Source organism: Ascaphus truei, chromosome 20 (assembly GCF_040206685.1).
Source record: "Ascaphus truei isolate aAscTru1 chromosome 20, aAscTru1.hap1, whole genome shotgun sequence".
Taxonomy (NCBI): Eukaryota; Metazoa; Chordata; class Amphibia; order Anura; family Ascaphidae; genus Ascaphus; species Ascaphus truei.
The window spans coordinates 27,832,165-27,851,746 of record NC_134502.1 but is presented as its reverse complement, the minus strand read 5'-3'; the positions used below and the strand labels follow the sequence as shown (position 1 = coordinate 27,851,746).

The window sequence follows — 19,582 nt, the reverse complement described above, 5'->3', positions numbered from 1 at the left end:
TGTGTGTGTGTGTGTGTGTGTGTGTGTGTGTGTGTGTTAGTGTGTGTGTGTGTGTGTTAGTGTGTGTGTGTTAGGATGTGTGTGTGTGTGTGTGTGTGTGTGTGTTAGTGTGTGTGTGTTAGTGTGTATGTGTGTGTTAGTGTGTGTTAGTGTGTGTGTGTGTTAGTGTGTGTGTGTGTGTGTTAGTGTGTGTGTGTGTGTTAATGAGTGTGTGTTAGTGTGTGTGTGTGTGTGTGTGTGTGTGTGTGTTAGTGTGTTTGTGTGTGTGTGTTAGTGTGTGTGTGTGTGTGTGTGTGTGTGTGTGTGTGTGTGTGTGTGTGTGTGTGTGTGTGTGTGTGTGTGTTAGTGTGTGTGTTAGGATGTGTGTGTTAGTGTGTGTGTGTGTTAGTGTGTGTGTGTGTGTGTTAGTGTGTGTGTGTTTAGTGTGTGTGTGTGTTAGTGTGTGTGTGTGTATGTCTCTCCCCAGCTCCTCCGCGTCCCCTCCCTCTGGTGACCGAGCTGTGTGTGTTTCCCCCCCTCCTCCTGTGACAGAAGTACCAGCTGCACATGAGATGGACACGTGTGTGCAACACCCGATGTCCGTGTTCACGGTGGACTCGCAGGTTGATGCCGCTGCCCCGCACCCTCTGCCCGTGAGGAGGAGGAGGGGGATCAGGGGGCACTGGCTCCCTCGCCTGGCGCTGCTGATACTGGCGCTGCTGGCGCTGTGCGGAGCGGCCACGGAAATCCACATCCTGAGGAAGGTACAGAAGCAGCTGGAGGCCACCCGGGAACAGGTAGGGACCCCCACACCAGCCCGGGAACAGGTAGGGACCCCCACACCAGCCCGGGAACAGGTAGGGACCCCCACACCAGCCCGGGAACAGGTAGGGACCCCCACACCAGCCCGGGAACAGGTAGGGACCCCCACACCAGCCCGGGAACAGGTAGGGACCCCATACCAACCCGGGAACAGGTAGGGACCCCCACACCAGCCCGGGAACAGGTAGAGACCCCCACACCAGCCCGGGAACAGGTAGGGACCCCCACACCAGCCCGGGAACAGGTAGGGACCCCATACCAACCCGGGAACAGGTAGGGACCCCCACACCAGCCCGGGAACAGGTAGGGACCCCCACACCAGCCCGGGAACAGGTAGGGACCCCCACACCAGCCCGGGAACAGGTAGGGACCCCCACACCAGCCCGGGAACAGGTAGGGACCCCCACACCAGCCCGGGAACAGGTAGGGACCCCCACACCAGCCCGGGAACAGGTAGGGACCCCCACACCAGCCCGGGAACAGGTAGGGACCCCATACCAACCCGGGAACAGGTAGGGACCCCCACACCAGCCCGGGAACAGGTAGGGACCCCCACACCAGCCCGGGAACAGGTAGGGACCCCCACACCAGCCCGGGAACAGGTAGGGACCCCATACCAACCCGGGAACAGGTAGGGACCCCCACACCAGCCCGGGAACAGGTAGGGACCCCCACACCAGCCCGGGAACAGGTAGGGACCCCCACACCAGCCCGGGAACAGGTAGGGACCCCCACACCAGCCCGGTAACAGGTAGGGACCCCCACACCAGCCCGGGAACAGGTAAGGACCCCCACACCAGCCCGGGAACAGGTAGGGACCCCCACACCAGCCCGGGAACAGGTAGGGGCCCCCACACCAGCCCGGGAACAGGTAGGGACCCAACACCAGCCCGGGAACAGGTAGGGACCCCCACACCAGCCCGGGAACAGGTAGGGACCCCCACACCAGCCCGGGAACAGGTAGGGACCCAACACCAGCCCGGGAACAGGTAGGGACACCCACACCAGCCCGGGAACAGGTAGGGACCCCCAAACCAGCCCGGGAACAGGTAGGGACCCCCACATCAGCCCAGGAACAGGTAGGGACCCCCACACCAGCCCAGGAACAGGTAGGGACCCCCACACCAGCCCGGGAACAGGTAGGGACCCCCACACCAGCCCGGGAACAGGTAGGGACCCCCACACCAGCCCGGGAACAGATAGGGACCCCCACACAAGCCCAGGAACAGGTAGGGACCCCCACACCAGCCCGGGAACAGGTAGGGACCCAACACCAGCCCGGGAACAGGTAGGGACCCAACACCAGCCCGGGAACAGGTAGGGACCCCCACACCAGCCCGGGAACAGGTAGGGACCCCCACACCAGCCCAGGAACAGGTAGGGACCCCCACACCAGCCCGGGAACTGGTAGGGACCCCCACACCAGCCCGGGAAACGTAGGGACCCCCACACCAGCCCAGGAACAGGTAGGGACCCCCACACCAGCCCGGGAACAGGTAGGGACCCCCACACCAGCCCGGGAAACGTAGGGACCCCCACACCAGCCCAGGAACAGGTAGGGACCCCCACACCAGCCCGGGAACAGGTAGGGACCCCCACACCAGCCCGGGAACAGGTAGGGACCCCCACACCAGCCCGGGAACAGGTAGGAACCCCCACACCAGCCCGGGAACAGGTAGGGACCCCCACATCAGGCCGGGAACAGGTAGGGACCCCCACACCAGCTCGGGAACAGGTAGGGACCCCCACACCAGCCCGGGAACAGGTAGGGACCCCCACACCAGCCCGGGAACAGGTAGGGACCCCCACACCAGCCCGGGAACAAGTAGGGACCGTAGGCACCCCCACACCAGCCCGGGAGCGAGGGTCTGTCTGTGTCACCCTGCGGGGGGAGGGACAGGCTCATAGCTCCCTTCTGTCTGTGTCACTGTGTCACCCTGCGGGGGGAGGGACAGGCTCATAGCTCCCTTCTGTCTGTGCCACTGTGTCACCCTGCGGGGGAGGGACAGACTCATAGCTCCCTTCTGTCTGTGTCACTGTGTCACCCTGCGGGGGGAGGGACAGACTCATAGCTCCATTCTGTCTGCGTCACTGTGTAACCCTGCGGGGGGAGGGACAGATTCATAGCTCCCTCCTGTCTGTGTCACCCTGCGGGGGGAGGGACAGACACATAGCTCCCTTCTGTCTGTGTCACTGTGTCACCCTGCAGGGGGAGGGACAGTCTCATAGCTCCCTTCTGTCTGTGTCACTGTGTCACCCTGCGGGGGGAGGGACAGGCTCATAGCTCCCTTCTGTCTGTGTCACTGTGTCACCCTGCGGGGGGAGGAACAGACACATAGCTCCCTTCTGTCTGTGTCACTGTGTCACCCTGTGGGGGGAGGGACAGTCTCATAGCTCCCTTCTGTCTGTGTCACCCTGTGGGGGGAGGGACAGACACATAGCTCCCTTTGGTCTGTGTCACTGTGTCACCCTGCGGGGGGAGGGACAGACTCATAGCTCCCTTCTTTCTGTATCACTGTGTCACCCTGCGGGGGGAGGGACAGACTCATAGCTCCCTTCTGTCTGTGTCACTGTGTCACCCTGCGGGGGGAGGGACAGACTCATAGCTCCCTTCTGTCTGTATCACTGTGTCACCCTGCGGGGGGAGGGACAGACTCATAGCTCCCTTCTGTCTGTATCACTGTGTCACCCTGCGGGGGGAGGGACAGACTCATAGCTCCCTTCTGTCTGTGTCACTGTGTTATCCTGCGGGGGGAGGGACAGGCTCATAGCTCCCTTCTGTCTGTGTCACTGTGTCACCCTGCGGGGGGAGGGTCAGACTCAATGTCCCATGTGTCACCAATTTTCTTCTTTTTCAGATCAATATTAATTCCAATTCACAGAAAATGGCTCGTGAGAAGGGTAAAAATCATAAATACTGAGTTATTTAAGCAATATTGTCTATTGCAAAAACACATTTATAATACAGAATAAAGATGTACTGTACGTTTGTTATATCTGTGTTATAATAGTGTGTGTTATATCTGTATTATAATAGTGTGTGTTATATCTGTGTTATAATAGTGTGTGTTATATCTGTATTATAGTAGTGTGTGTTATATTTGTGTTATAATAGTGTGTGTTATATCTGTGTTATAATAGTGTGTGTTATATCTGTGTTATAATAGTGTGTGTTATATCTGTGTTATAATAGTGTGTGTTATATCTGTGTTATAGTAGTGTGTGTTATATCTGTGTTATAATAGTGTGTGTTATATCTGTGTTATAATAGTATGTGTTATATCTGTATTATAGTAGTGTGTGTTATATCTGTGTTATAATAGTGTGTGTTATATCTGTGTTATAATAGTGTGTGTTATATCTGTGTTATAATAGTGTGTGTTATATCTGTGTTATAATAGTGTGTGTTATATCTGTGTTATAGTAGTGTGTGTTATATCTGTGTTATAATAGTGTGTGTTATATCTGTGTTATAATAGTGTGTGTTATATCTGTATGTAGCCAGGTTCCCCCCTGTCATGGCTGACCCCCTCCTCCCTTTCGGCCGACGCTGTGTACGAGGGAGTGAGGGGGGGGCCGTGTGCGCGAAGGAGCGATCCCTGGTAGCTAGGGACGCGAGCGGCGAGCAGGCCGGTTGCCGGGGACGCGATCGGGCCGTCGCTAAGGCCGCGATCGCGTTGCTACCGGCCCGGCGGCTCGGGAAGCAGGGCGCCGCCATGTTAGGGCTGTTGCGCATGCGCAGTGCCCCAACCCAGCGCGGGAGGACCAGATAGTTCGCGCATGCGCGAGATGAGCATGCCAGCCCCCAGGGTGCATAGGGGCAGAGACACCTGATGCCAGGGAGCCTATCGGAAGGCCAGATTCCCCTGCTAGCAAAGAGATACATTTCGCGGGGTTTTGCAGCCACGCATTCACTCAGGATCCGGACCAGCTAGGGGTAGGAGGTAGATGCAGGGGTGAGTGACCCTCTGCATTAGGCCAGCAGCCCCCAAGGTCCCAGTTAGGTCCTGAGCCATCTATTAGCTTGTGGAGCTTAGGGACAGGCCCTAGATAGGGACACTGCCCCATTTATTGGTTGAATAGACAGGGACACAGTGTTGAAGCCGTGCGGCCCTGTGAGGTGGGTTCTGGGCTCAGAACACCACCCAAGACCCTGCGACAAGGAGTGACATTGTTGCGCTGGACTTTCAACCCACGCGGTGTGGAGGACCCCGTCGGATCGTGTGGATTTATATCGCGGTACCCGTGGCTGGAGCCCGGGCAGGTAACCTGTATCTCACGTGCACCAACCAGGCCTATCACCAAACATAGTGGCTGCGCAGTCACACACACACCTGTACAGTGGTATTTGACTTCGCGAACACGAGACATTTGGGTGGGGGTTACTGGACACAGGGTGGGGTCACACTGTGGGTGGTTAGCGTCCGCCGTGACGCCTAGAGGTGGTTAGCGTCCGCCGTGACGCCTAGAGGTGATAGCGTCCGCCGTGACGCATAGTGTGGTTAGCGTCCGCCGTGGCGCAATATGCTGTTATGCTGTTTTGATGTTATGCTGTTTTGATGTTATGCTGTTACGTGATTTGTGTGTTTCCATGCAGTAAAGCCCGTCCTGTTTTATATTCTGTAGTGTTGTGTGGTTGTTCCTGTGAGGGCCTCCTCCCACTCCGTTGGGATCCCTCCCAGGTGGAGGCGTTGCACCTAGAGATGTATGATAAAGATGTACCCCAGGTTCCCCAAGCGGAGGCTTAGGCTCCTGAGAGCCACACAGGTTGCACAGCACGTAGTAGCGGCGGTAGTCATAGGGAAGACCCGTTACATTTGGAGGCGCTGCTGAGATTGAGACCTGGGGTGCCCGAACTCAGCAAAAATGTCGTTAGGTTACACGTTACCTTCCCGCCAAGAGGTGTACACGTGGGCGGTAAAAAGGCAAGTCCCGCCCTCACAAACCCTTGCTGTAGGACAAGTTCCCGCCAATGCCTCATCCTATGAACTATGTTTAATCCTAATGCAGTACCCAGGCTTAGAAGATGCCAGAATCTTGGGTCGCCGCTCCGACCCCGACGGGTCATGGTGCACCGTATTAATCACTGGGGGATGTGAATTGTCGCCACAGCAAGGCCCATCCAACTTGCGTTTCCACGGGGCCCTCAGCTCAGGGTGTCCTGTTATATATCCTGAAATGCCGATAAAACCCGAACCCTGTAGCCCCAGAACAGACCTGCTAGAGACTAGTATGCGCATGTCCCTGTCCCCACCAGAAAGTGTATGCGGGGATGAGGCCAGTGTATTATCCTGTGCTAATTGTCGCTCAAGCAGACGGAGCTCCAGCCCCAGTAGAATGGGAGAAATCCAATTACTAGCCCAGGCCATCCAACAACTGGGTAGGCCCAAGCACGAATCCCCTTCCCCTCAGCCATACCGCAAGTTAAAGCTCTTTTCAGGGGTAAACCCTACTCCCACTGGTGAAGAGGCTTTTGATGTTTGGAAGGAATATGCTTCACAGGTACTGGAAGAGTGGACCTGTCCTGATGAGGTGAAAAGACAACGAATCATGGAGTGCCTGCGCCCGCCTGCGTCCACTACCATCAAGATGTATAAAGATCAGCATACGGGGGTTACCGCACATCAGATGATGGAGTCGCTTACCCGGGCATATGGTAAGGAAGATGATGTGAGTGAACTATGGACTAAGTATTACAATCTCCGCCAGAAAGAGGGGGAAGACCTATCCGAGTTCATACAACGGATCCAATTGCTCTTGTGGGAGCTACGTTCCCGCCAAGTCATCAAGGCCTCAGAAGTAAATGAGTATAGGCGCACTCAATTCCTGCGGGGAGCCATACCCACGCACCATATCGTGATAATGCTCAGACGCACGCTACAGAAGGGAGACCCCCCTACTCTAGAAGACCTACTGGATGAGGTGAAGGGTCATGAGGCCTATACTAGGTTGCATACGCCCAAGAAGGCCAAAGACCCGCGCAAGGATGAGACCAAGGAAGCAACAGTGCCCAAAGCAAAGGGGAGCAAGAGCGGTAAGGATACGGCCACCCCGGAGGTGCCTAGGTCCGCTCCCAGGTCACTTGACGGTCCGGGTCCCCGCCCAGACTTCCGTTGCTTCAACTGTGGCGAGCAGGGCCATGTTGCAAGGAACTGTTCAAACCCCACTAAGGCCCAGACCTACACCGTGACCGTGCGGAAGGCAAGCTCGTCCCTATCAACCATACCCGAAGATGTTGCCGAGGAGTCGGGGGGGCCTTCCACGGAGGAGACGCCCCCGGCCGATGCTTACTGCCGAGTAGGGCCCACCGCTGTAATAAGAGTCGTCGTGGAGGGGATATACTCTTCAGCACTTCTGGACACTGGATCACAGGTGACCATCATCTACCGTCCATTCTACGACCAGCACCTCAGCCATCTTCCCTTGCAGTCAGCCGAAAAGATGAAGTTATGGGGACTGAGTAAAGATGATTATCCCATAGACGGAATAGTAGCGGTCAAGCTGGATATCTTGCAGTTGAACACTAACAAGTCGCATCCCATGCTGGTGGAAGCTTTGGTCTGTCCAGAGGCTCGAGAACATCCCAGTGCCCCCATCATACTAGGCACGAATGCCGATATTGTGAGGTCGGTGATTCGCTCATTCCTACAAGAAGCCGGTGAGCTACCGTTGTCATCCCTGAATATAGCCCCTGGCCTGCGGGAAGAATGCTATAGGGTGGCGTATGAGGAACAGTATGGTGAAATCTTTAATCAAGAGCGAGGGTTATTGCAGATTCCACCAGGGGGAGTGAGGCACGTGACAGCGCTGATCAAGTACCCCAGTCGGCACGAACACGACCGATACTTCTCGCTAGAGACCCTCCCCGAGTCTGAGAATCAGTGGGGATACCGAATGATACCTGAAGTACGGGATTGGCCATCTACTGTCCCTAGGAAGATTACCGTGTCTATCCAGAACATGTCTCTCCATACCGTGCCGCTGGAAGTAGGACAAAGGTTGGGTAGAATTTATCCTGTGGATCCTGTAGACGATCCAGTGACCGTTCACACTGCCCGTGTGGGAGAAGAGGCCGAGGCACTACAATTCGACTTCGGAGAGTCTCCCCTGGGAGAAGCATGGAAAGAGAAGCTATGTGCTCAGTTGAGAGAGAGACGAGATGTGTTCTCTACTAGTGAGATGGACGTGGGATGCAGCAGAAGCGCTCAGCACACGATTCGTCTGAATGATGACACGCCATTTAGGGAAAGGTCGCGCCGCTTAGCTCCCAGAGATGTGGAGGATGTGCGGGGTGTCCTGAACGAGATGGAAACGGCCGGCATAGTGACCGGATCTCGGAGTCCCTATGCCTCACCGATTGTGGTGGTACGAAAGAAGAATGGGTCTGTTCGATTGTGCGTGGACTACAGAACATTGAACAGACGTACTGTGCCTGACCAATACACGCTACCCCGAATAGAGGAGATTCTCAGCGCACTGTCCGGAAGCCAGTGGTTTAGCGTGTTGGACCTTCGATCTGGGTATTACCAGGTTCCGATGAGCCCTACTGATCAAGAAAAGACGGCGTTCGTCTGTCCCCTGGGATTTTATCAGTTCACTCGGATGCCCCAAGGTATCTGTGGCGCTCCAGCCACTTTCCAACGGCTTATGGAAAAGACGATTGGAGATATGTGTCCGCGTGAGTGTTTGGTCTATCTAGACGACATAATCGTGTTCGGAGCCACCCTTGAAGAACACGAGACTAGGCTGATGAAAGTATTGGATCGCTTAGGGAAAGAAGGCCTGAAGCTCTCATTGGATAAGTGCCGCTTCTGTCGAACATCGGTCACTTATGTGGGTCATATCGTGTCCGCAGACGGAGTGGCCACCGACCCGGCCAAGGTGGAGGCGGTGGTGAATTGGCCAAGACCCGAGAATGTGCTGGAGCTGAGGTCATTTCTCGGGTTCTGTGGATATTATAGAAGATTCGTGGATGGATACTCCAAGAAGGCAGCTGTGCTGAACGATCTGCTGAAGGTCTATCCAGAGGAACCCAAGCAGAAGAGGACCCCCCCAAGGACCCCCTTCGGGGATCGGTGGACGCCGGCTTGTGAGGAAGCATTTAAGAGGCTGAAGAATAGTTTAACAGAGGCTCCCGTTCTAGCATATGCTGACCCGGAGAAGCCTTACATTCTGCACGTGGATGCCAGCCTTAACGGATTGGGAGCTGTGCTACACCAGAAGTACCCCACTGGGCTTCGTCCCGTGGCATATGCAAGTAGAAGTTTGACTCCCAGTGAAAAGAATTATCCAGTTCACAAATTGGAGTTCCTCGCCCTCAAATGGGCCATATCTGACAAACTACATGATTACCTATATGGGGTCACCTTCGAGGTCCGAACAGACAACAATCCGCTGACCTATGTACAAACCACGGCCAAATTAGATGCGACCGGTCACAGATGGTTGGCCATCCTCGCCAATTACCAGTTTTCTATGAAATATAAGCCTGGACCTCTCAATATAGGAGCCGATGCTCTATCTAGGAGATCGGGACTGGGCGAGACCGCCGACGATGGCCCTTGGGAAGAAATTCCAGGACCAGGAATGAGAGCTATGTGTTCCACTGCTGCTATTGTAAACGACCGAGTGGCATTCTCCGAGCTACGAGTAGTGGATTCTTTAGGGTGTCGACCTCAAGCCCTTCCAGAAGCTTACTGCCACCCTGATGGCATGGGTCTAACACAAGACGTCATCTTCACGGTGAAGGAACTGGTACTAGCACAGACACATGATCCTGCGGCTAAGGCTGTCCGCGAGGCCCTACACAAAAATGACTCTGCACTGGTGAAACGGGCTCCTCGCGAGGATGTGGGTCTTCTCATGAGAGAATGGGATAAGTTTGAGATGGATAACGGCCTACTCTATAGGGTTGTTCAATTCCACAATCATCCTGACCGTCGACAACTATTTCTACCTCGGCGTATGCAAGGTCTCGTTTTAAGATCACTACATGATGATCATGGACATTTGGGGGTGGATAAGACCTTGGGTTTAGTGCGAGACCGGTTCTTCTGGCCTAGGATGCGGGAGTCAATTGAACAACACTGCAGAAAATGTCTACGGTGCATTCATAGGAAGACCCTTCCCACCCGTGCTGCTCCAATGGGCCATCTCAAAAGTGCTGGGCCTATGGATTTAGTTTGTATGGACTTTTTGTGCATAGAGCCAGATTCAAAGGGTATAGGAAATGTGCTAGTAGTGACAGATCACTACACTCGATACGCTCAAGCCTTCCCCACGAAGGACCAGAAGGCTACCACAGTGGCTAAAGTGCTGTGGGAGAAGTATTTTGTGCATTATGGTCTGCCCAGCAGGATGCACTCTGACCAGGGACGGGATTTTGAGAGCAAGCTGATCAAAGAGTTGCTAACACTGTTGAACATTCAAAAGTCCAGGACTACTCCCTACCACCCGGAGGGAGATGCTCTCCCTGAAAGATTTAATCGGACATTGCTGGACATGCTAGGTACTCTGAAAAATTCCCAAAAAGGAGAATGGAGTAAACATGTTGAGGCCTTGGTGCATGCCTACAATTGCACTAGGCACGAGTCCACCGGATACACCCCATACTTCATGATGTTCGGGAGAGAAGCCAGACTGCCAATCGACATCCGCCTACGGGTATCTACCGACGGGATACCCAACATGGCTCATTATCGATATGTGCAGAGACTCCAGGACAGTCTGCACCGTGCCTATCAGTTGGCTGAAAGAGCCACCGCTCGATTGAATGCCAATAATAAAAGACGGTACGACCACAAAGTACGCTATAGAGCGCTCCAACCAGGAGACGCAGTTCTCCTACGCAACTTAGGGATTCCAGGCAAGCACAAGTTAGCTGATCGCTGGAGGGAAGGGCCTTTTCAAGTAGAGTCCCAAATGCCGGGCCTCCCTGTTTATCGCATACGTGATGTGAATGGCAAAGTAAAAGTTTGGCACCGAAACCACTTGTTACCTATCTCCCAACTGGGAGAAAGTGAACCTGAAACAGAAACAGTAATGAACGACAGTGAGCCTGAAGAGGCTATTGCGAATCCCGGCCCCATAGATGAGACCCTTCAGGATCCTTTGGAGGGAACATCCAACCGAGACTGGTGGGCACCTCCCGAAGGCGCAACAAGTAAGGGGCCAGCTGACAAAGTACCGCCATTGGAATTTTCACCAAGTAATCAATCACTAGATCCTACCACTCCGAGTTTTGTGCCTCAAAGAGACAATGTTCAGTTGCAAAGAGACTTTCCCCAAACTGGTTCACCCTCTGCCAGAGAGTCTAGGCCTCAAGCCTACGATGGTCTGTCTCAAGAGGAAGAAATGGAGACTGAGACTCGCAGGAGTCAGAGAGTGAGACGCCCTCCCACTAGAGTGGCTTATGATTCATTAGGGGCACCTCACTATGAGTCTCAGCAGCAAGCTAAAGCCAAGCTAGCCTCAGTTATCAATATGTTTGTTGAACTGTACAATCTCGTTTAGAGTAATCGTTAAGTTGTACTTTAACACTGCATTTTTATTATATAAAGTTTGTACACTGTTGGAAGGTTATGTGGTTCAAGCGAGGACGTTGGAGTTCTCACCAGGGGGAGGATGTAGCCAGGTTCCCCCCTGTCATGGCTGACCCCCTCCTCCCTTTCGGCCGACGCTGTGTACGAGGGAGTGAGGGGGGGCCGTGTGCGCGAAGGAGCGATCCCTGGTAGCTAGGGACGCGAGCGGCGAGCAGGCCGGTTGCCGGGGACGCGATCGGGCCGTCGCTAAGGCCGCGATCGCGTTGCTACCGGCCCGGCGGCTCGGGAAGCAGGGCGCCGCCATGTTAGGGCTGTTGCGCATGCGCAGTGCCCCAACCCAGCGCGGGAGGACCAGATAGTTCGCGCATGCGCGAGATGAGCATGCCAGCCCCCAGGGTGCATAGGGGCAGAGACACCTGATGCCAGGGAGCCTATCGGAAGGCCAGATTCCCCTGCTAGCAAAGAGATACATTTCGCGGGGTTTTGCAGCCACGCATTCACTCAGGATCCGGACCAGCTAGGGGTAGGAGGTAGATGCAGGGGTGAGTGACCCTCTGCATTAGGCCAGCAGCCCCCAAGGTCCCAGTTAGGTCCTGAGCCATCTATTAGCTTGTGGAGCTTAGGGACAGGCCCTAGATAGGGACACTGCCCCATTTATTGGTTGAATAGACAGGGACACAGTGTTGAAGCCGTGCGGCCCTGTGAGGTGGGTTCTGGGCTCAGAACACCACCCAAGACCCTGCGACAAGGAGTGACATTGTTGCGCTGGACTTTCAACCCACGCGGTGTGGAGGACCCCGTCGGATCGTGTGGATTTATATCGCGGTACCCGTGGCTGGAGCCCGGGCAGGTAACCTGTATCTCACGTGCACCAACCAGGCCTATCACCAAACATAGTGGCTGCGCAGTCACACACACACCTGTACAGTGGTATTTGACTTCGCGAACACGAGACATTTGGGTGGGGGTTACTGGACACAGGGTGGGGTCACACTGTGGGTGGTTAGCGTCCGCCGTGACGCCTAGAGGTGGTTAGCGTCCGCCGTGACGCCTAGAGGTGATAGCGTCCGCCGTGACGCATAGTGTGGTTAGCGTCCGCCGTGGCGCAATATGCTGTTATGCTGTTTTGATGTTATGCTGTTTTGATGTTATGCTGTTACGTGATTTGTGTGTTTCCATGCAGTAAAGCCCGTCCTGTTTTATATTCTGTAGTGTTGTGTGGTTGTTCCTGTGAGGGCCTCCTCCCACTCCGTTGGGATCCCTCCCAGGTGGAGGCGTTGCACCTAGAGATGTATGATAAAGATGTACCCCAGGTTCCCCAAGCGGAGGCTTAGGCTCCTGAGAGCCACACAGGTTGCACAGCACGTAGTAGCGGCGGTAGTCATAGGGAAGACCCGTTACATGTATTATAATAGTGTGTGTTATATCTGTATTATAATAGTGTGTGTTATATCTGTGTTATAATAGTGTGTGTTATATATGTGTTATAATAGTGTGTGTTATATCTGTATTATAATAGTGTGTGTTATATCTGTGTCATAGTAGTGTGTGTTATATATGTGTTATAATAGTGTGTGTTATATCTGTGTTATAATAGTGTGTGTTATATCTGTGTTATAATAGTGTGTGTTATATCTGTATTATAATAGTGTGTGTTATATCTGTGTTATAATAGTGTGTGTTATATCTGTATTATAGTAGTGTGTGTTATATTTGTGTTATAATAGTGTGTGTTATATCTGTGTTATAGTAGTGTGTGTTATATCTGTATTATAATAGTGTGTGTTATATCTGTATTATAATAGTGTGTGTTATATCTGTGTCATAGTAGTGTGTGTTATATATGTGTTATAATAGTGTGTGTTATATCTGTGTTATAATAGTGTGTGTTATATCTGTGTTATAATAGTGTGTGTTATATCTGTATTATAATAGTGTGTGTTATATCTGTGTTATAATAGTGTGTGTTATATCTGTATTATAGTAGTGTGTGTTATATTTGTGTTATAATAGTGTGTGTTATATCTGTGTTATAGTAGTGTGTGTTATATCTGTGTTATAGTAGTGTGTGTTATATCTGTATTATAATAGTGTGTGTTATATCTGTGTTATAATATTGTGTGTTATATCTGTGTTATAATAGTGTGTGTTATATCTGTGTTATAATAGTGTGTGTTATATCTGTGTTATAATAGTGTGTGTTATATCTGTATTATAATAGTGTGTGTTATATCTGTGTTATAATAGTGTGTGTTATATCTGTGTTATAATAGTGTGTGTTATATCTGTGTTATAATAGTGTGTGTTATATCTGTGTTATAATAGTGTGTGTTATATCTGTGTTATAATAGTGTGTGTTATATCTGTGTTATAATAGTGTGTGTTATATCTGTGTTATAATAGTGTGTGTTATATCTGTGTTATAGTAGTGTGTGTTATATCTGTGTTATAATAGTGTGTGTTATATCTGTGTTATAATAGTGTGTGTTATATCTGTGTTATAATAGTGTGTGTTATATCTGTGTTATAATAGTGTGTGTTATATCTGTATTATAATAGTGTGTGTTATAGCTGTGTTATAATAGTTTGTGTTATATCTGTGTTATAATAGTGTGTGTTATATCTGTATTATAATAGTGTGTGTTATATCTGTATTATAATAGTGTGTGTTATATCTGTGTTATAATAGTGTGTGTTATATCTGTGTTATATCTGTGTTATAATAGTATGTGTTATATCTGTATTATAATAGTGTGTTATATCTGTATTATAATAGTGTGTGTAATATCTGTGTTATAATAGTGTGTGTTATATCTGTGTTATAATAGTATGTGTTATATCTGTATTATAATAGTGTGTGTTATATCTGTATTATAATAGTGTGTGTTATATCTGTGTTATAATAGTGTGTGTTATATCTGTGTTATAATAGTGTGTGTTATATCTGTGTTATAATAGTGTGTGTATATTTGTGTTATAATAGTGTGTGTTATATCTGTATTATAATAGTGTGTGTTATATCTGTGTTATAATAGTGTGTGTTATAATCGTGTGTGTTATATCTGTGTTATAGTAGTGTGTGTTATATCTGTATTATAATAGTGTGTGTTATATCTGTGTCATAGTAGTGTGTGTTATATATGTGTTATAATAGTGTGTGTTATATCTGTGTTATAATAGTGTGTGTTATATCTGTGTTATAATAGTGTGTGTTATATCTGTGTTATAATAGTGTGTGTTATATCTGTGTTATAATAGTGTGTGTTATATCTGTGTAATAATAGTGTGTGTTATATCTGTGTTATAATAGTGTGTGTTATATCTGTGTTATAGTAGTGTGTGTTATATCTGTGTTATAATAGTGTGTGTTATATCTGTGTTATAATAGTGTGTGTTATATCTGTGTTATAATAGTGTGTGTTATATTTGTGTTATAATAGTGTGTGTTATATCTGTGTTATAATAGTGTGTGTTATATCTGTGTAATAATAGTGTGTGTTATATCTGTGTAATAATAGTGTGTGTTATATCTGTGTAATAATAGTGTGTGTTATATCTGTGTTATAATAGTGTGTGTTATACCTGTGTTACAATAGTATGTGTTATAATAGTGTGTGTTAAATCTGTATTATAATAGTGTGTGTTATATCTGTGTTATAATAGTGCGTGTTATATCTGTATTATAATAGTGTGTGTTATATCTGTATTATAATAGTGTGTGTTATATCTGTGTTATAATAGTGTGTGTTATATCTGTGTTATAATAGTATGTGTTATATCTGTGTTATAATAGTGTGTGTTATATCTGTGTTATAATAGTGTATGTTATATCTGTGTTATAATAGTGTATGTTATATCTGTGTTATAATAGTGTGTGTTATATCTGTGTTATAATAGTGTGTGTTATATCTGTGTTATAATAGTGTGTGTTATATCTGTGTTATAATAGTGTGTGTTATATCTGTGTTATAATAGTGTGTGTTATATCTGTATTATAATAGTGTGTGTTATATCTGTGTTATAATATTGTGTGTTATATCTGTGTTATAATAGTGTGTGTTATATCTGTATTATAATAGTGTGTGTTATATCTGTGTTATAATAGTGTGTGTAATATCTGTGTTATAATAGTGTGTGTAATATCTGTGTTATAATAGTGTGTGTTATATCTGTGTTATAATAGTATGTGTTATATCTGTATTATAATAGTACAGTATGTGTTATATCTGTATTATAACAGTGTGTGTTATATCTGTGTTATAATAGTGTGTGTTATATCTGTGTTATAGTAGTGTGTGTTATATCTGTGTTATAGTAGTGTGTGTTATATCTGTGTTATAATAGTGTGTGTTATATCTGTATTATAGTTGTGTGTGTTATATCTGTGTTATAGTAGTGTGTGTTATATCTGTGTTATAATAGTGTGTGTTATATCTGTATTATAATAGTGTGTGTTATATCTGTATTATAATAGTGTGTGTTATATCTGTATTATAATAGTGTGTGTTATATCTGTATTATACTGTACAGTAATAGTGTGTGTTATATCTGTGTTATAATAGTGTGTGTTATATCTGTATTATAATAGTGTGTGTTATATCTGTGTTATAATAGTGTGTGTTATAATAGTGTGTGTTATATCTGTGTTATATCTGTGTTATAATAGTGTGTGTTATATCTGTGTTATAATAGTGTGTGTTATATCTGTGTTATAATAGTGTGTGTTATATCTGTGTTATAATAGTGTGTGTTATATCTGTGTTATAATAGTGTGTGTTATATCTGTGTTATAATAGTGTGTGTTATATCTGTATTATAGTAGTGTGTGTTATATCTGTGTTATAATAGTGTGTGTTATATCTGTGTTATAATAGTGTGTGTTATATCTGTGTTATAATAGTGTGTGTTATATCTGTGTTATAATAGTGTGTGTTATATCTGTGTTATAATAGTGTGTGTTATATCTGTGTTATAATAGTGTGTGTTATATCTGTGTTATAATAGTGTGTGTTATATCTGTATTATAGTAGTGTGTGTTATATCTGTGTTATAATAGTGTGTGTTATATCTGTGTTATAATAGTGTGTTATATCTGTGTTATAATAGTGTGTGTTATATCTGTGTTATAATAGTGTGTGTTATATCTGTGTTATAATAGTGTGTGTTATATCTGTATTATAGTAGTGTGTGTTATATCTGTGTTATAATAGTGTGTGTTATATCTGTGTTATAATAGTGTGTTATATCTGTGTTATAATAGTATGTGTTATATCTGTGTTATAATAGTGCGTGTTATATCTGTATTATAATAGTGTGTGTTATATCTGTGTTATAATAGTGTGTGTTATATCTGTGTTATAATAGTGTGTGTTATATCTGTGTTATAATAGTGTGTGTTATATCTGTATTATAATAGTGTGTGTTATATCTGTGTTATAATAGTATGTGTTATATCTGTATTATAATAGTGTGTGTTATATCTGTATTATAATAGTGTGTGTTATATCTGTATTATAATAGTGTGTGTTATATCTGTGTTATAATAGTGTGTGTTATATCTGTGTTATAATAGTATGTGTTATATCTGTATTATAATAGTGTGTGTTATATCTGTATTATAATAGTGTGTGTTATATCTGTATTATAATAGTGTGTGTTATATCTGTGTTATAATAGTATGTGTTATATCTGTATTATAATAGTGTGTGTTATATCTGTATTATAATAGTGTGTGTTATATCTGTATTATAATAGTGTGTGTTATATCTGTGTTATAATAGTGTGTGTTATATCTGTGTTATAATAGTGTGTGTTATATCTGTGTTATAATAGTGTGTGTTATATCTGTATTATACAGTAGTAGTGTGTGTTATATTAGTGTGTTATACTGGTATCTGCGTTATAATAGTGTGTTATATCTGCATTATTGTCAGCTTTTTATCTGCGTGTGTTACATTCACGTGCATTATCTGTGTCCCACGTGTGCCTTATTTGGCGGGTACTGTACCCTTTCCTATATCTTGCTTTTCTCTCCCAGGTGAGGACCAGCCACCCCCCTCAGCTCATGTCACTGGTAGGTTTGGGGGGGAGGGGGTACGTGTGGGAAGCAGCAAGAGCTTGGGTATATTATCGGTATGCTCTGCGGGTGGAGGGGTAAGGCCTGCACGAGGTGGGAGAAGCTCTGGTGGTCAGTGACTGGATGGGGGGGAAAGGTAGGGGGTTGGTCGGTGATTGGGTGAGTGCGGAATGGAGGGAAAAGTGTGGTCAGTGGGATAGCTGGAGTTTTCAGGGACTATATGGTCAGTACTCACTCAGTGGCTTGGGGGTCAATGGCTGGATGGTCAGTGATCAGTCAGTGGCTGGATTGTGTAATATGCCTACATGGTTAATATTCACAAAGTGGCTGGGTTGTCAGTGGTCAATCTGTGGCTGGATGGTCAGTGGTCAGTCAGTGGCTGGATGGTCTCATATGTCTACATGGTTAATATTCACTAAGTGGCTGGGTGGTCAGTGGCTTAATGTCAGTGGTCAGTCTGTGGCTGGATGGTTAGTGGTCAGTCAGTGGCTGGGTGGTCTGATATGCCTACATGGTTAATATTCACTAAGTGGCTTGGTGGCCAGTGGCTTAATGTCAGTGGTCAGTCTGTGGCTGGATGGTCAGTGGTCAGTCAGTGGCTGGATGGTTGGATATGACTACATGGTTAATAGTCACTCAGTGGCTGGATAATCAGTGGCTGATTGTTAGTAGTCAGTGACTGGATGGTTTGATATGCGAATTGGCTGTATGTCTAGTGACCAATGAAGTCCTTGATAGTCAGTGGCTGAGTGGTTCGATATGTGTCAGTGGCTGAACGTTTAGTGACTGGTCGAGGGCTTGATGTTCAGTCAGTGGCTATCTGATCTGAGAGTGGTTGGACAGTGAGCGCCTGACTCGATACGTAGTGATCAATGCATGCTCGGACAATGCATGGACAATGGTCAACCATTTAGAGCTTCTCCCTGACACTCTCTCCTTTTTTATTAAAGGTAACGAGTTCACAGCTACGTATCCAGGAGGTCCTCTTCTGTGGGATCCCACGCTGGGCCTGGCGTTCCTCCACCAGGTGAAATACACCAATGGGTCCCTCCTGTGCACACAGTCCGGAGTATATTTTGTGTACTCCAAGTTGCAGCTGGGAATACGTAAATGCCCACCCAGAGACGACGCCCCATCCTTATTCACTCACGGGGTCTACAAGAAAAGTCCAAATTCCCCGGTCGCAGAAGAACTGATGCAGAACAGTAGGAGGTTCTGTGATGACAACGGAGAGGGTGTGTGGCGGGATAGCAGCTTTCTGGGTGGCAGCTTCCTGATACAGGAGCGAGAGGAGGTCTATGTCAGGATGTCCCAGACACACCTCGTACGGGTGAAGGATGGAACTGAATCCTTCTTTGGACTTTTCATGGTCTAGGAAGACCAGATGATGTCTCGTTATTGCAGAGAAGAGGTCAACCAAGTGTGATGGGACTCCAGAAGTGAGTTATATGTTAGACTTAAGACTCACTTCTAATGATACTTATAAATGAGACTGCTTCCCAATGAGCAAGGCCTACTCCAATGAGCGAGACTGCCTTTCCATGAGCACGACTTTCTCCAATGAGCGAGACTACCTTTCTGCGAGTGACACTGCCTTCCAATGAGTGTGACCCATGAAAACGAGAGAGACTGCCTTCCAATGAGTGTGTCCCATGCCAACGAGAGAGACTGCCTTCCAGTGAGTGAGACCCACTCCAACGAGTGAGACTGCCTTCCAATGAGTGTGACCCATGCCAACGAGAGAGACTGCCTTCCAATGAGTGTGACCCATGCCAACGAGAGAGACTGCCTTCCGATGAGTGTGACCCATGCCAACGAGTGATACTGCCTTCCAATGAGTGAAACCCACTCCAACGAGTGAGACTGCCTTCCAATGAGTGTGACCCATGCCAACGAGAGAGACTGCCTTCCCATGAGTGTGTCCCATGCCAACGAGAGACTGCCTTCCAATGAGTGTGTCCCATGCCAATGAGTGAGACTGCCTTCCAATGAGTGTGTCCTATGCCAACGAGAGAGACTTCCTTCCAATGAGTGTGTCCCATGCCAACGAGAGAGACTGCCTTCCAATGAGTGTGACCCATGCCAACGAGAGAGACTGCCTTCCAATGAGTGTGACCCACGCCAACGAGAGAGACTGCCTTCCAATGAGTGTAACCCACGCCAA

At 47.8% G+C, this 19,582-nt stretch overlaps 1 protein-coding gene across 1 annotated transcript; it reads left to right on the top strand.

The window, feature by feature from the left end:
• Positions 1 to 472: 472 nt before the first annotated feature.
• TNFSF14 (TNF superfamily member 14) lies at positions 473 to 19,582 on the top strand. Its single transcript, XM_075577605.1, has 4 exons — positions 473 to 776; positions 3,660 to 3,702; positions 17,380 to 17,415; positions 18,369 to 19,582. The coding sequence occupies exons 1-4, from the start codon at positions 552 to 554 to the stop codon at positions 18,791 to 18,793; spliced, it is 729 nt and encodes a 242-aa protein (XP_075433720.1). The 5' UTR covers positions 473 to 551; the 3' UTR covers positions 18,794 to 19,582.

What these genes read in the sequence shown, in the direction of transcription:
- TNFSF14 (XM_075577605.1), top strand. Translation starts at nt 552, where the DNA reads ATGGACACGTGTGTGCAACACCCGATGTCCGTGTTCACGGTGGACTCG. An exon ending in TGGAGGCCACCCGGGAACAG is followed by an intron (nt 777 to 3,659) that starts GTAGGGACCCCC and finishes CTTCTTTTTCAG; the next exon opens with ATCAATATTAATTCCAATTC. An exon ending in GAAAATGGCTCGTGAGAAGG is followed by an intron (nt 3,703 to 17,379) that starts GTAAAAATCATA and finishes TTTCTCTCCCAG; the next exon opens with GTGAGGACCAGCCACCCCCC.